A 15,858-nucleotide genomic window follows, 5' to 3' on the forward strand; every position below is an offset into this window, starting at 1 on the left:
TTCCATTACATTTTCATTCTATGAAGATCTTCAATTATACTGTATATTACATTGAAAGCAAGTGATTTTTATTTGTATATGTAATGTGAAATATCAAAGAATTTAATGCATAATTTTTTAATATTGAAAAACAAAATTAAAATCAAATAAATTTAAAATTCATAATATATATAACTCATAATAATTATAATTGAGAATTTAATTTAATAGAAGAATGAAAAAAAAATCATGGATTAGTTAATTACTTTTGTTGTATTGAATGTGTCTATTTAATACTAGCTTTCCCTTTGATGGTTTGTCCTCAGATGCCATGATGCGTAATTGGATCACATCAAGTAATGCTATCAAAGGTATGGTTTGCTTAGTAATTGCAATAGTGTTTCATGCCATAACATTTCCACCAGAATCTACATGCTTATTTATTCATGTGCTTCCAATTCACCCGTAACATTTATTTAAATTTTCAATGCTAATACATATGACACATTTTCTTTTTCGTTGCAGCATTATTAATATAAATTTTAAACATAGTTTCAAACATCAATAATCATTCAATATGATGACATCCGAAGAATCAGATTGGCTAAGTACTGTTCCATCTGATGGCCATCCAGAAGATGTATCAGGTTAGTTTATGTTTGTTATCACCCTCCTAACCTTATCTCACACATCTGCCATGTAATTTTAATTATTTGTTTTTGTTTTTGAATGCAAGATTTATGTTTTTCATTAGTTTTCATTAGTGTCACCAAGCCTTATGTAGCAATTGTTTGCATTTATTTTTTTATAATAAGCATCTCATTCAGGTGCTGTTATGACAACTGATTACTACTTTTTTAAGAAGAAAAGTCAACAAGTTTTCTAATTTCAAAACAGAATTGATGTTAATTATTTACTATAAAGTCTCATCGTTGATACGACTTTAGCGGCGATCTCAGAAAGCAAAACGACAAACTTGATTGTATTGAGATTATAATGGTATAGGATTCAAGTAGTGGTCAATATTCGAGGTTATGCTTAGTTTGAATATACAATCATATAGCTTCAGGGACAGAAGAGGCGCCGTCGTCTATGGTCTCCAGTGAGGCGGAGTCAGAAGGCAGCGTGCTATCTGAACACCGGCATGACGTAGTGGACGGTCACGCACCGAACAGCGATACGAGCTCTGAATTGGGCCCGCACTCGCAGGATAAAACATTGGCGCCGTCTATTGACATCCGGAACACGGGCAATAGTATAGCTTCGTATATTTCTAGTAGAGGTGAGTTCTGCGTATGGTATTCTTTTACAGCACCATACAGTTGCAGCGTGGATTAACTTGCTAAGTTATAACTAATATTTCTAAGGTTAATTTGTTATTCTGGTAAATAATTGTCAGCTACTACTACAAAATTGTGTTGTATTATATTGTAAATATTCTCCCAAACAATAACTATTGTCATGGGACCTGAGCAAATAGGAAACTTTCTTTTTCCTGCTATATGTGTGATCATAAAATATAATTAAATACTTATTTACCAGGTTCAATGTTACCATGGGGCCAGTACAAGGGGCCGACGTTGGCGCCTCCGGACTCCGACCTGAGGCCGGGCGAGTTCGTCATGAGGCTCCTCTTCACAGAGTTTACAGTGCAGGCCGAGAGAAAGATGGAGGCTGTTATGTCCGAACCATTGGTACCTTATTTCTAATTATTATTTTTAATTATATATTTCTCATAATTAAAAACACACAAAGGTTAACTTTTTCCACTTTCTTACTGTGTATTAAGGCAAACGTTATCTAAATGAGAAGATTTTAGTTAAATCTTCATAAGTTTTGCTTTATGCAAAGCAAAGCTTAGAAAGAAGTAATCCTATCTTTCACATGTAAACAAAAATTATTGAAATGTAAAGAATCGTAATTCTTTTATGAGTTTAAAATTTAAACTTTACCCTTAAATTGATGTCTTGATGCTTTCTAAAGCTATTCATGTGACTTATATAAATGCTTTTTTTCAGGAAAAGCCGCTTAACAAGACATTGCAACGGGGCGAAGATCCCCAACTGGATCAGATCCTCTCAGCCTTTGGCACGGTCGCTGAGCACTGTCTACCCTCCCTGCTGCGGGCGCTCTTCGGTTGGCTGGAACGGCAAATGGCTGACTCGCCACAACTGAGCGAACAGGCGAAGAAACCGCAACAAGATCTGAGGAATAAAAGGTATGGTAGTTTGGGAACAACAATTGGTCATTTTATTTCTTTTAATTAGTAATCATAAGATAAACGTATTTTAGCTTAGTAATATTAGTTGTGTGTGTATACTTGCTGACACCTTGAATTGACATTAGTATATGAAACATATTATGAACATTCAGACTCATGCATTTATTTAATTAGACATCTTCTAAAAACGCTTTTGAATAGTTTTACCATTTTCCGCTTTGGAAAACAGTTTCTATAGGAGCAGGCAAGAAACTCTGTAGTTAATCTTTTAATATGAAATCAATTTTAATCTATACTAATTATATAAAGATGAAGAGCTTGTTTGTTTGAACATACTAATCTCAGGAACTACTCCCGACTGTATTAAAAAAGAATTTCACCGTAGACATACGACATCCTTAAGCTTAAAGCCTTACATGTACCGCGAACGGGGCCGGGCGGACCGCTAGTGTTGTTTCACTGACATATTTCACGATATTTCACTACATAGTATAAAACAAAGGCGCATTACGACGTGTGTGTCTCGGTATGCTTAGATCTTTGAAATTGCGCAACAGATTTTGATGAGGTTTTCTTTAATAGAGTGAATCAAAAAGATAGAAGATAAGAAGATTCATGTGTATGTGTAATAACATGCATTTAGAATAAAAAACTAGTGTTGTACAAAAAAAGAGGTCATGCATGTCCTTGAAGTGAGTTAGAACAGAAGTTAATGCATTGTATTATTTTCGCATCATTATTTGTTTAATAAATGTAGACAGTTGTTTGTTTATATCTCATTTAATGAGCTGATTGCGCATTTATTGCTTCTTTAATGTTGCTTATATTTTACTTTAGTTATTGGTAAATATAATGTGTATTATGTTAGAGTTTAATTCTGTGTCATTGAACTTATATATACATATGTGATATAATCTCAGAAGCTGCAAAAACGGTATTCTTTTTATATATACGTTTACATTACGTTTATTTATTTTGTTTAGCGAAGAAAATATATGCGAGAGATAAATTTACGTTATTTAATTTTAAATTATTTAAAGTGTGGAATTATTCAATCTCATTGTACTTTTATATTGTGTGACTATAAAAAATTGCATATGAACCACAGGTTCAAATTTTTAACAATTATTGACATGGGAATAGTAAAAAGATAGCTAGTCTAGTAATTGTGTGCGCAACTGAGCGATTATTATCTTAATTATAATGTGCTATGAGGTTTATTTTTTAATTAATTAACATAGGTATATACGTGTAAAAATATAGGAAAGGTATGCATCACCTTAGAAAGTTAAAATGTCATCATAAATTTTGACTGATTGTCTGTTCTATGTGTATAATCTACACTAAATTATAAAGCTGAAGAGTTTGTTTGTTTGTTTCTTCGCACAAATCTCAGAAACTACTGGTCCGATTTCAAAAATTCTTTCACTGTTAGATAGCCCAATTATTGAGAAAGGCTATAAACGTACCACGGGCGAAGCCGGGGCGGACCGCTAGTCCCACATAAAGAAAGAGTGGGGGATGTAATGCAAGATATGTGCATATTATACAATTCAAGTGAGACGAGTTATATGCAGCAAATTTTCCTTCTATGAGAGTGTGGAAATCGCTTGTGTCAGTTTATAGAAGAAAATTCTTGAATGTGCTTTCCTTGAAATTAGTTTTGCAAAGCGAAATATTTTGATTTACCTTGGCGATATTGTTTTTTTTATCACTCTGCGATCAAGCGAAGTGTATTTTTTTAAGCTTTTCAATTGGTGTCGACTATATTAAAGGTATCTTAAGAAATATTAAGTTTGAAGAACAGTGTCGAGACGGGATTCGAACCAGACCTCAAGACGTCTGTGGTCGTATTTTCTAACCAAAAAAAGTCAGACCGTGTCTCATTTAAATTAAAATTTGCAGTGGACGCTAAGAAATGTTCATAATCATTGTTAGCGTTAATACCTACATAATATGTGAAATAATGCTAATTACACTGTTTATTTTTATTTATGTTATAATCTTTTGCTATGCGAAAATGGAATAAATGCGAATGTTTATTTATTTGGCTTTGTATTCATATTTCCTTAGTCAATCATATTGACAAGAAGAAAGCGGCCCAATTTGGCTAAAATGTTGTATGTAGACAGACAGTATAAATAACGGACATTTATTTGTGTATTGCGTAGTATACCGATGCAATATACATCTGTTTCACTGATCGTATTTACTTACGGATAAGCAACCTTCTGTGGCCTGCCACATCTAAAAATTGTTTTAGTCCTCATCAGAAATCGAATTCACTACAATCACTCGAACCCTCGGCTTTATGCTCAGGCGTTAACCACTGTACCAAAAGTGCGGTCAATCTGCAAATAAACACACGTAAAATTATGTTTGACTAAAATTAAAATAAATTAGCGTTACTTAAATATTTAATTACATTTAACATTAAATGTAAATTTTGCATTGCGAACTACATAAAACGTGTTGGTACGTATAAACATGAACAATTCAATAAAAAATACAATGCCATTGTATCAAGTTTATAATATGAATTTTTTGTTTTTTATTTTTATTTATCTTACGCACTCTGGTGTTGTAATGTGTGATTTCTATTGAACCAATGATAGATTATTTTCTTTTATTAAATATGTTATAACTAGCCTTGTGATAGTTTGACTTGTTTTGTATTAGAGCTTGGTATTGATTTCTTGAATCTAATAGTGGGTCTACACTACACAAACCTACTCAAACGAGAGAGGACTGTATCCTTTTCCTCACCCTTCCCAGTATATTCCTTTATTCCCGTCGTCAATCCTTTCCTTATCCTCTATCGCTCTTCAGCGAGCAATGCATTTGCAGCGGCCCTACGTCTGGAAATGAACCACTAGACCGAATTTATTGCCTATGCAAATTTAAGCAGTTTACATGTGAATTTATTTAATTACATAAATTTTAACATAAGATGATGGGATATTTGTGTCATATGGAACCGCTATAAGATTTTACTAGTGTCATTCGTCTTTTTACTACTCACAAATATTGATCGCAGCTTATACTATATATTATTGTGCTGCTTTTAGAAAATCTGTTTTGAAACCAAAATACATGTTATTTATATATACATGTATGTTTTTAGATTTCTTTAAAACTAAGACGATTCCATTGATTGCACGGAAGTATTGTATTTTAAGCGCTTTTGTTTCAATAAAAAAAAATCGATTTCACATGGATGTTACTAGTCTAATAACCTCTCTGTACTATCTATACTTGTATAGAGATAATGAAGCTGAAGAGTTTGTTTTTTTTGGCTTATAACAGACCGATTTCGAAAATGCTTTTATCATTGAATGTATACGTAATCTCTGAATGCTACAGGCAGAGTTGCCAGGCATATAGATTTCAATATGTGTTAAAATTATTTAGATGTTGAGTCAAATTTCATACATTTGTTTGTTTTTTAATTATTTATTTATTTATTTATTTATTGTTCTATAATAATTGTATTTAGCTGGATTTTTAAAGCTTAAGTTTTATAGACCTGTATAAATTATTATTAGTTGTAATCAATGGGCTTTAAACATGCAATATTTCAAAAGTATGAAGAATTTAGTTCCTTAACCTGCGTCTATCGCCATACAGAGGAAAAGACTCCTCACTATACCACGCATAAATATTGCAACATTGCAAGACATTACAGAAATATACGACTGCATAATAAGCAATTGCTTACTCTGTATTAATTACTTCCCAGCATCATCTACATAGTGTCAGGCAGTGGTGCTGGCACAGAGCAAGTGGAGAGGAGCTGCGAAGAGCTACACGCGGAGAGAAGAGATCTTGCAGTGGAGTTCCTATTCTGCTTGGCCCTGATTGAGGTCCTGAAACAGTTGCCTTTCCACCCTGGGCACGAGGACCTCGTGCAGTACATTGAGAATGTCGCTTTCAAACGCTTCAATTATAAAGAGGGGTGAGTGTTTGATTTTATTACCCTTCCTACTAATCCTACTAATATTATAAATGCGAAATATTTTAAGGATGTGTGTGTGTTTTAACAAACAGTGAAAGAGTAACCTCTTTCACGCCTTAACTACTGTATCGATTGCAATGAAATTTGGTACGTAGATAGCTGGACAACTGTAATAACATATACGCGATATTTATCCCGATATTCCTACGGAATGCGGACTCACGCGGGTTAAACCACGAGGCGCAGCTAGTAAACTATAAATCCTTAACCATACCATTACAGTTTCTTCAATAAAGACAAATTCAAGCATCATTACAAAATCCTTATTCAGCATTTCAAAATTAAATAGGATCATATATAAGCCTAGGGTATAGTAGTCAAAAATGTATTGTATTAGAACAGTTGCTGCAACAGTGACTTTAATACTTTGTGAATTGAACTCCACTTTTAGTGTAAAAATTTCAACGATACACAAAATAATAACTATTCTCATAATGAAATAAACAATTCCTAGCCTACAATCGAACCCGAACGCAGCTAACGTGCACATCATCGCTGATCTATACGCAGAAGTTATTGGAGTCCTCGCGCAATCGCGTTTCGCCTCTGTGCGCAAACGTTTCACCGCCGAACTTAAGGTAGCTTTTCTATTGGATCTTATTATCTCACTCTAAAAGTTGTATAGTATCCTATGCTACTAATATTATAAATGCGAAAGTTTGTAAGGATGTGTGTGTGTTTTTTGCTCTTTAACGCAAAAACTACTGAACTGATTGCACTGTAATTTGGTACGCAGACAGCTGGACAACTGGAACAACATATAGGCAACTTTTTATTCCGATATTCTTACAGGATAAGGACTTACGCGGGTGAAACTGCGGGGCGCAGCTAGTATTTTAATATTTGGTTACTTGTTTCACCTCATATTCAGGGACACATTTTTCTCTAGTGCACTTTTAGCATATAAAGCAATTGAAATAAATGATCCTTAAATATCCATATGCATTTTTCGGTTATTTATTGAAGATAAATACACTTTTATATTTGAATTTCCAATAATGGCAAGCATCAAATACAAACAGAATTATTTTATTTTTATAATTTGTATACTATTCTTTTCTAACAACAGGAACTAAAGAGCCGTGAGCCATCTCCGCACGCCACTCAGTCCATTATATCGCTGCTAATGGGAATGAAGTTCTTCCGAGTCAAGATGGTCCCCATAGAGGAGTTCGAGGCCTCCTTCCAGTTCCTCACAGAGTGTGCCCAATACTTCCTCGAAGTGAAGGACAAGGATATAAGACACGCTTTGGCAGGACTGTTTGTGGAAATATTGGTGCCTGTGGCTGCGGTGAGTAAAGAAATTTTTGTTGTAGACCTAATAAGCGCTACAGATATCGTCTCGGTAGGTAGTTACAATCTTGGTCTTACAATGAAGTTACTGATGAAACTTTTGTACTGTTATTGTGAAAATAGTTAAAAAGTATTGTCATGAATCTTTTTTTAACAGATTTTAATTCAGTATAATAATCCTATGCCCTAGAAATTTCTTTAAATATCATTTAATATCATAATTTACCTATACAGACGGTAAAGAACGAGGTGAACGTGCCGTGCCTCAAGAACTTCGTCGAGATGCTGTACAGCCACACGCTGGACGCGAGCACCAAGTCGAAGCACCGGCTCGCGCTGTTCCCGCTCGTCACATGCCTGCTCTGCGTCTCGCAGAAGCAGTTCTTCCTGGCCAACTGGCACTGCTTTCTCGCTATGTGTCTGTCGCATCTGAAGAATAGGGACCCGAAGATGTGTCGAGTCGCGTTGGGTAAGGACTCTTGTCTACAGTGATTTTTTTTTTAAACCAAAAACAAGGTTATGTATTATTTCCATAGATAATGTTTTAACGGTTTATCTACTTTTAATCATTGAATAACACTAGAAAATTTTAATGTACATCTTAGTCAAATCAAAGTATTTTATGTTCAAATAATATTGAAAACCAAAAAAAAGAAAATTACACACTAGCTTTCAGTGGGGACATATGAATTTTATGTTTATATTCATATGTTTATTAAGAATATAAAATTGTCTACGAATCTACAAATGATAATAAAAATTTACTTTAATTTCAGAATCACTATACCGCTTACTCTGGGTGTACATGATCAGGATAAAATGCGAAAGCAATTCCGCGACGCAATCTCGCTTACAGAGCATCGTCAACTCGCTCTTCCCGAAGGGCTCCAAGGGCGTGGTACCACGAGACACACCGCTGAATATTTTCGTTAAAATCATACAATTTATAGCGCAAGAGAGACTGGATTTTGCTATGCGCGAAATAGTTTTCGACTTGCTTATGGTGGGGCGGCCTATTAAGATAATATTAACACCGGAGAGGATGTCGATTGGTCTACGTGCATTTCTCGTAGTGGCCGATAGTCTCCAGCAGAAGGAAGGGGAACCACCCATGCCCAGAACATCGGGGACATTACCATCCGGCAATACGCTACGTGTGAAGAAAACTTTCCTGAACAAAATGTTGACGGACGAAACGGCGCAGTCGATTGGAATGAGCGCATACTTTCCATATGTACGGAGGGTGCTGGTTGAGATATTGAGGGCGTTGGATGCGCACTACGGGAGGCCGTTGATGTTGACTAACACGCAGAATGTGACCAAGGAGCAAGAGATTAATACGGGAGAAAGAAAGCCGCGGATTGATTTGTTTAGGACATGTGTTGCTGCTATACCAAGGTGCGTAAAATATTATTACTTTTGTAATTTTTTGTATGTGTCTTTATCATTTTATGAGGTATTCAATGATCTTTATTTCAAATTAGCTTTTTTATTAATATTTATCTAAATTCAATACACTTATAATTATTGATAATACCTATAAGAATTTTAAGTTTAAAAAAAAGGAAAAATCAATATTTATCAAAGCATTTTACTATATCAGGTTAATTCCGGAAGGCATGAGTCCAAGTGAGCTGGTGGACCTCCTATGTCGCCTCACTGTTCACATGGATGAAGAACTTCGTGGCCTCTCCTTCCAAAGCCTCCAGACCCTTATAGTGGACTTCCCGGAGTGGAGACAAGATGTTCTGGCTGGATTCACACAGTTCCTTGCTAAGGAAGTACAGGTATGAGTTGAATAGTTAAATGTAATCTAATGGGTTCCGATTATTTGATCCAGTTACGTATAACTTTGCTTTACTTAAAATAAAGGTTTTTTTCTTTATTGGAAGGAATTAAATGGATTTCACAAGCTAGACAAAAGCAACATAAATGCTTCCTTAGGTAACACCCATATGTTTTCATTCCTTAAAATTATTATTATACGTCACTAGCCGTCAGTTCTATCTTCGTCCGTGTAACTTATATAGTCTATTGCATCAGGGATCACATACATAACCAATAAAATAACTATACAATAATACAAACAAAGTGAACGGATTTTTGAAATTGATCCAATTGATCCATAAGTTCCTAAGATTAGCAACAAACAATCCAACTCTTATATTATTAGTATTTGTATAAACATATTATGAAATATTGCTAATTTTCCCAGGACACATCACCACAACTGGTCGAGAATGGTCTCCGCATGTTGCTGCAACTGATCACCAGTTGGAAGAACGGTGAGCCGGCTTCATCAGCGCCCCCAAAGCTGGAGCCGTTAGCGTCAGTCATACGAGGTGCGGAGGCTTTGGGTCTGGTGATGCTTTGCCAGTGCAAAGCGTATCCGAGAAGATTGGCTGTTCATATCTTGAGGTGATTATTATTTTTTTTGTTTGTATCTTGTAAACAACTTACGTACTTGATTTATAATAGACGACACGAAACTGTAGCGCTGAGTGAAGAGTGGAAGGGATAGGTGCGCATGGATAATATTGTACTCAAATAAGTTATTTTTAACTTCTGCGCAGGATTGACAAGCGCTAAAGAAATTCGCCGCTAATTATAGTATCCGGAAACATAAAGCGCGTATTATTTATAATTAATGATTTTACGGATTTTAAACGTGATTTATTCATTAAATAATTTAACTTGATGCTCCACTGTAATCTGTACAGCGAGCGTGGTCATTGGGAGACTAAGATGTTGCATGTCTTGAAGTTAAAAAGTCTTCAATTCTCAATGTAAAATACTGGCGTAAAATGAAACACGAGAAAATAGCGCGTATCGTATCACAGAGAGAGCAAGTGCCTGCTGGAGCGGCTGCAGCTGACCGGCGAGGAGCCAGCGCTGATAGACGCTGCGGACACGCACGTGGCGCACTTCGCCGAGCGCTGCGCTGGCCTGTTGCCACCCACTGAGAAGCAGGCGCTGCTGGCCGCCGGCCAGCCGGACCTCGTGTGGCTGGTCGAACGGACGCACCCCGTCTGGACTGCTGGTGAGTGCGTGTGGTAAAAAGGGTAGGGGTTATCATTCCACTGCTGGTTACTTTGAATATAGGGTGTTGAAGTAAGGAGCGGGGGTTCATGCCACTATTGGTTATTGTGAATACAGAGTTGCAGCAAGGGGGGGGGATGTGGATAGTGGGATATACTATGTGAATGTGATCTATTCGTTAGTGCTTGAGGAGTGTAGTTTAGTATTGTGTTGTAGGTAGGTTTTTCAATCATGTGAGGACATATGCTGTGTGGATGCTTGGTAAGTGCTTAGAAAGGTTGCTCTAAGCAAAATTGTATTGTAAGAGCTAGTGTGAAAAATACATGTGATAATAAGTTAATAGAAAAATATACCATGGCAGAGTGATGTTGATGTAATAAATATTTTTTTTTTCGTAGGCCTACAACACGATGAAACCTCGTCCAAAAATAGTTGGAGCGGCAGTTCGACGAACGGCGCTGATCCTTGGGAAGTAAGTACTTATATATTGGTGTTTTTCTTATTACCTTTTATGAAAAGAGAGGTCGAACCTTTCCTTATATGAACTAACAATTTTACAAGGATTTCGTAAAGCTTCTCTCTGTATTAAGAAACTTTTCTCCCATTTAGGTGATACTGTTCGGCCTCTTGGAAAAGAACCGGGTACCGGCCAAATGTCCCACCACAGTGCTGCAGGCCTGGCCCATACTTCACGCCAGGATACACGCCTTGTACACTATTATTGAACCAGCGTATGTATTTTGTACTATATTGCTACGACAAAAGGTTGTGCTTTTTAATTATGTAAAAATAAAAATTATCTTCGCCTTGTTATGATGTGAATATTCTTTAAAAAATTTTAAACATATATATGTGGTATGTACATAAATGATGACATTAAACTCGAATCATAAATCTTAAATAGTGTATAAGTTCGAATCACAATTCCCTCGAAACAGACCAGTGAACGACAACCGAGCGTCGCTCCTCTCGCGAGGACCGGCTCTGCCACGCAAACCGGAAAAGGAGAGAGACGGCTACATGCAAGTGTGGAAGTACTATCTCACCATGGCATACCTCGTGGTACCGGCTGTGCCCAGCCCGGTGGTGAGGTGTGCTAGCCCGGACTTGAGCCTCAGGTATGTATCACGTAGGTGGTGGACACAAAATAAATGACCTGGAACCGAAGACTGATATGTTTCCATGCGGTTTTGATTTTAAAATGGATTTAGATAATTTTTTAAGGGGGGGGTGAAGGGAGGGTCCCATATTATGATTAAGTTTTTGATAAATATGATAGCTTGCAGATCATGTAGACTCAAAATTTAATTTTTTTAAGTTTCGAATGAAATCAAATATGTAGTTTTAAGCTTGAATATTAAAGCTGTTCAAATCTGTTATTCTATCATTGACTTAGTGGAGAATTAAAATGTGAAGGTATAGCTATGATGTGGTGAAAACGCTGTGTATACTGAGGTTAATTACTGTTAATATTGTAATTAAGTACAATAAAATCCTGACCAATAGTAAAATATGGCACTAGGCTTAAATGCATCAACTACATATAGTGTAGGTTTTAAAATATTTGTTATATATGTAAAAATCCAGTGTCATGATGTATGTTCCCAATGAACTCTTCATCAACTCATATAGGATAGTTATTATTTCCATTAATTATCCCAATAATTTATAATCTTAATATTTTAAATTATTACTCAGCCACAGCAACCCGTGGCCGGGTATCCTAGTTTGTTATAACTTTATTATTGTAAAATCTGCTCATTATTGCAAAACCATACAAAATTATAATTATTAATATCCTGTAGCTACATGTTCTGCAAGTTGATTTCATAAAACTATATAGTTTTTGCATTTAACAAACTATTATTTGTTAACTGTCTATTTAATTTATTAATACATTCACAGCGTAACTTGAGTGCCATTGGCGATGCATTATTTGTATTGATCCCTTTTTCTATTCAAATAACTTTTAACCATCTTGAACAGTATTTAACCGGCGATATCCAAGTGTTTAACAACAAAATATTAATTTTTTCATAGTGAATGATATTTTAATTTATGTGGATATCGGCATTTAAATACATTACTGATAGGTCATAATTTAATTATGAAATGCAAAAACTATTAACTATTATAGATATTATTTAGAAATTGGAATTAAAATATTTGTCTAATATTTTTTTATAGCAAGATAAAATAGGAATTATGAATAAACATTTATTTTCTATGGTCCAATGGGCGGTCATTTTAAATTAAGAAAGTTTTATGCTTTAGTTCTTTTTAAAACAACAATAAATTATATTATTTACCAAGTAAATAAGTTTATCAAATCCCGTCATCAAACTTTGCCCTATACTATAAGGAAAACAAAATAATCGTCCATTGACCAAATACATAATTATAAGTTATGTTTAATTGACACTAAACACACACACACACACACACACACACACACACATATACACATACACACACACACCTCACGTACAACACTTTGAAGCTTGTTATACAATATATATGTTTTTGATTGGCAATACGTTATCGTAACGTAGACTTACTTTGCTACGTACTATGAGCATTAGAAATATTTATGCATAATTTTGATGATAATATTTTATTAATAGAGTTTGTGGTAGATCGTGATTGTGAGAACAAAACAAACACTTAGTATTATGGCGTGTTCGTGGTTTTGAATAGTTGATTCGCATCAAATTTATTTTGAATATAGTTTATTAGTAAGTAAAATGTAGTTTAAAATTTCAAGCCCATGTATTAGGATCATGTAGAATTCAGACGTTAAGAGACTTTTAGTTATTACTTAACTTTAAGTTATTACTGAAGGTATTATGTATAGTTGTTAGAGCACTAATTAAATGGTTTTGGCAAAAATATGCTCTAGGTTACACAATAACACAATTTCTGTTAACATCTCACAACATTGTCTTGACGAATGAGTTATATTTGAATGGAACGTGACGCCTGTTTTATCTGTGTAAACGGCACGCATGTGTTTCTCAAACTTATAACACGGAGCCACAAATGGCAACAATTAACTAGCCTGCACATTTATTTACTGTTTGAACTGAGATTTTTAGATGACACACCCCAATTTCGTATCCACTTTTTTAATATAAAATACATCGTTTTCATATTTTTTATTGAGATCAATAAAATGGCAATGTTCGTGTAATGGTGTAGACATATCATCGAGCCATTCGTTACACGTACACTTCTTTTATATTACTCTATCGAAATTCAGGATTAGGGCATAAAATAGGATTTTTCCACCTTTTCTTTTAGTCTTATACTGTGTATGACGCACGAGAATTATATGAATGTATCATAAATACTAAGCAAGTCCAAAAAAGTATTCTTTAGGATGCTACAGAAAATTACATGCAATCTTCCGCTTTATACTACCAACACTGCGGTAAAAGGGGATACACATCACAAACACTCGGAATAGACCACCTCCCCGCTGACAATCGCAAACAGCGGTTGTATAACACTGCACCGAGCGTGACTGTGTGACATGGTACCGGATGTTCTGTAGCACGGAGGGCGAGGGCTGGCTCGGCACTCAGCTGACCTCCTCAACGGAGAGCCTCAACGCGCCGGTCGGTTTCTTCACGCTGCCGTTGAGCTATGCGCGCGCGCACAGGCACCACAAGCGGACGAGGTGGCCACCGTCGCTCGATATCGTGCACGCACATACGTTCATGTCATTGCGGTTCCATCCGTTCGTGTGGATACGTGAATAAATTGAATAGATACAATCGCCTTGGACTCAAAATATTTTTTTACGCTGCGTGGGCGATAGAGATTCGTTACAGAAAGGTTAAAAAATATGGACTGTAAAGGGAAAGGATAGATTATCTGCCATAGAAAACGCCTCACATAATTATTTTCTGTGTTACTAGTGACATCGTTAAATAGTAAACCGAGTAAGCGAGAGTTTTGGGTAGAATTAGGTCCATTAATAAATGTCAGACGAAGTGAGATGGAATCGCCGCTCATAATTTACAATGGCTTGTACGAGTCAATGTAAATGTCATTCACGCATAGACAGTGCACAGCTACATCATTGTCGATAACGGGTTGTCATCAGTTAGCTGTGTTGTAACGCTAGCAGGACAAAACCATCAATATATATAACCATTGCGTGTTTGTTTGTTAGTGCTGGGGATGTGTGAACGCTGTCTTCTAATTGGAATATCATTGCTTTGAAATCGAAAGACGTTGGCGCGCTTTTTCAGTTACGGAAGCACATCGTTTTGAAATTCGAATGAAATCTTTCGATTTTGAAACATCTCTAGCATGGATCTCTAGACTCATCCCCGATGTCGCCTCGTTACATAGACATGCACTGTGCATGGGCAGCATTCTCTCACGTAGTATGTATGCGTATTTACAGACTATATACATACTCTTCCACATGCTACAATACTACACCTTAGAGGACAAGATCTTACACATTACCATTGGAGTTAATTACAATATCTTACTATTATAATATAGTCGATGATTTTGGAACACTAAATTTAAAGGCGCTTATTCTTAAAACCATCGACATTAAAGTATAAATACTGATCAGAAGCTGTTCCGAGTTTATTTTGACGTGTGCGTACATTTTATTTTCCCGGATAGCGCCCTCTTCCTCTCTGCGTGCCCGGAGTCGTTTTGGGGGTAACAATGGGATACATTCTCTTTTACTTTGTCTTGAAGTGAATGTATTCTAGACAAATGAATGTCGTGTGTGAACTTGTCGATTACGAATGTCTATCACATTTAGATTTTCCTTCCAAACGCAAATTGTTATTTCTTCCACAAGATTGGGGTCTATATTTGTATTGAACACGTTTTATTATTATCGGTTCTTCAATAATGATTTGCGTTTGATCCACTCTTTGTAATGTTATGAAAACGGTAATATGTTGTCGTCGCGGCATGGAGGTTTGTCTTGATTTTTCTTTACTGACCTAGACCCGGAATCCTCGCATATATTTTTTAGTAAAACCTTGGCCCTATTATGTTTTTAATTGTCAACACTTTATTGAATATCCTCTTAATTGTCTGTTCGGAATACTCTCGATTCCGCCTGTCATTAAACGCTTCTTTAGTTGATTTCTAGCTTCATGATTGTGCTTCCTAATTAGATCTTATTTGTTGCTTTTTAGACATACATCTATCTACTACCAACAGTTTCACACATAATTCATAGACCCATACATATGCGATGACAATTAGTTAGATAATAATTGTTTTATGTTTTGTTTTGTGTTCGGTAAGTTTTGTGTTGTATGGAATTAGT

The 15,858-nt window shown here is 35.7% G+C and overlaps 1 protein-coding gene across 11 annotated transcripts in view; it reads left to right on the forward strand.

Moving 5' to 3' along the window:
- Positions 1–15,858, forward strand: part of LOC119835884 (protein furry) — a 103,340-nt gene that overhangs the window by 1,873 nt on the left and 85,609 nt on the right. For 5 of the 11 annotated variants that reach the window (XM_038360971.1, XM_038360974.1, XM_038360973.1 and 2 more), the window contains exons 2-18: positions 306–350; positions 505–626; positions 1,043–1,261; positions 1,522–1,673; positions 1,998–2,197; positions 5,940–6,155; positions 6,670–6,793; positions 7,285–7,506; positions 7,743–7,977; positions 8,285–8,906; positions 9,112–9,295; positions 9,724–9,926; positions 10,349–10,548; positions 10,946–11,019; positions 11,157–11,278; positions 11,486–11,665; positions 14,101–14,226. In XM_038360971.1, the coding sequence (XP_038216899.1) occupies positions 557–626; positions 1,043–1,261; positions 1,522–1,673; positions 1,998–2,197; positions 5,940–6,155; positions 6,670–6,793; positions 7,285–7,506; positions 7,743–7,977; positions 8,285–8,906; positions 9,112–9,295; positions 9,724–9,926; positions 10,349–10,548; positions 10,946–11,019; positions 11,157–11,278; positions 11,486–11,665; positions 14,101–14,226 (3,149 nt within the window). In that variant the 5' untranslated portion in view covers positions 306–350; positions 505–556. Of the gene's footprint in view, positions 1–305; positions 351–504; positions 627–1,042; positions 1,262–1,521; positions 1,674–1,997; positions 2,198–5,939; positions 6,156–6,669; positions 6,794–7,284; positions 7,507–7,742; positions 7,978–8,284; positions 8,907–9,111; positions 9,296–9,723; positions 9,927–10,348; positions 10,549–10,945; positions 11,020–11,156; positions 11,279–11,485; positions 11,666–14,100; positions 14,227–15,194; positions 15,234–15,858 lie in introns of all 11 variants that reach the window. The other 6 variants (XM_038360979.1, XM_038360980.1, XM_038360981.1 and 3 more) reach the window with 3 other exon arrangements.

Source organism: Zerene cesonia, chromosome Z, assembly GCF_012273895.1.
Source record: "Zerene cesonia ecotype Mississippi chromosome Z, Zerene_cesonia_1.1, whole genome shotgun sequence".
Taxonomy (NCBI): domain Eukaryota; kingdom Metazoa; phylum Arthropoda; class Insecta; order Lepidoptera; family Pieridae; genus Zerene; species Zerene cesonia.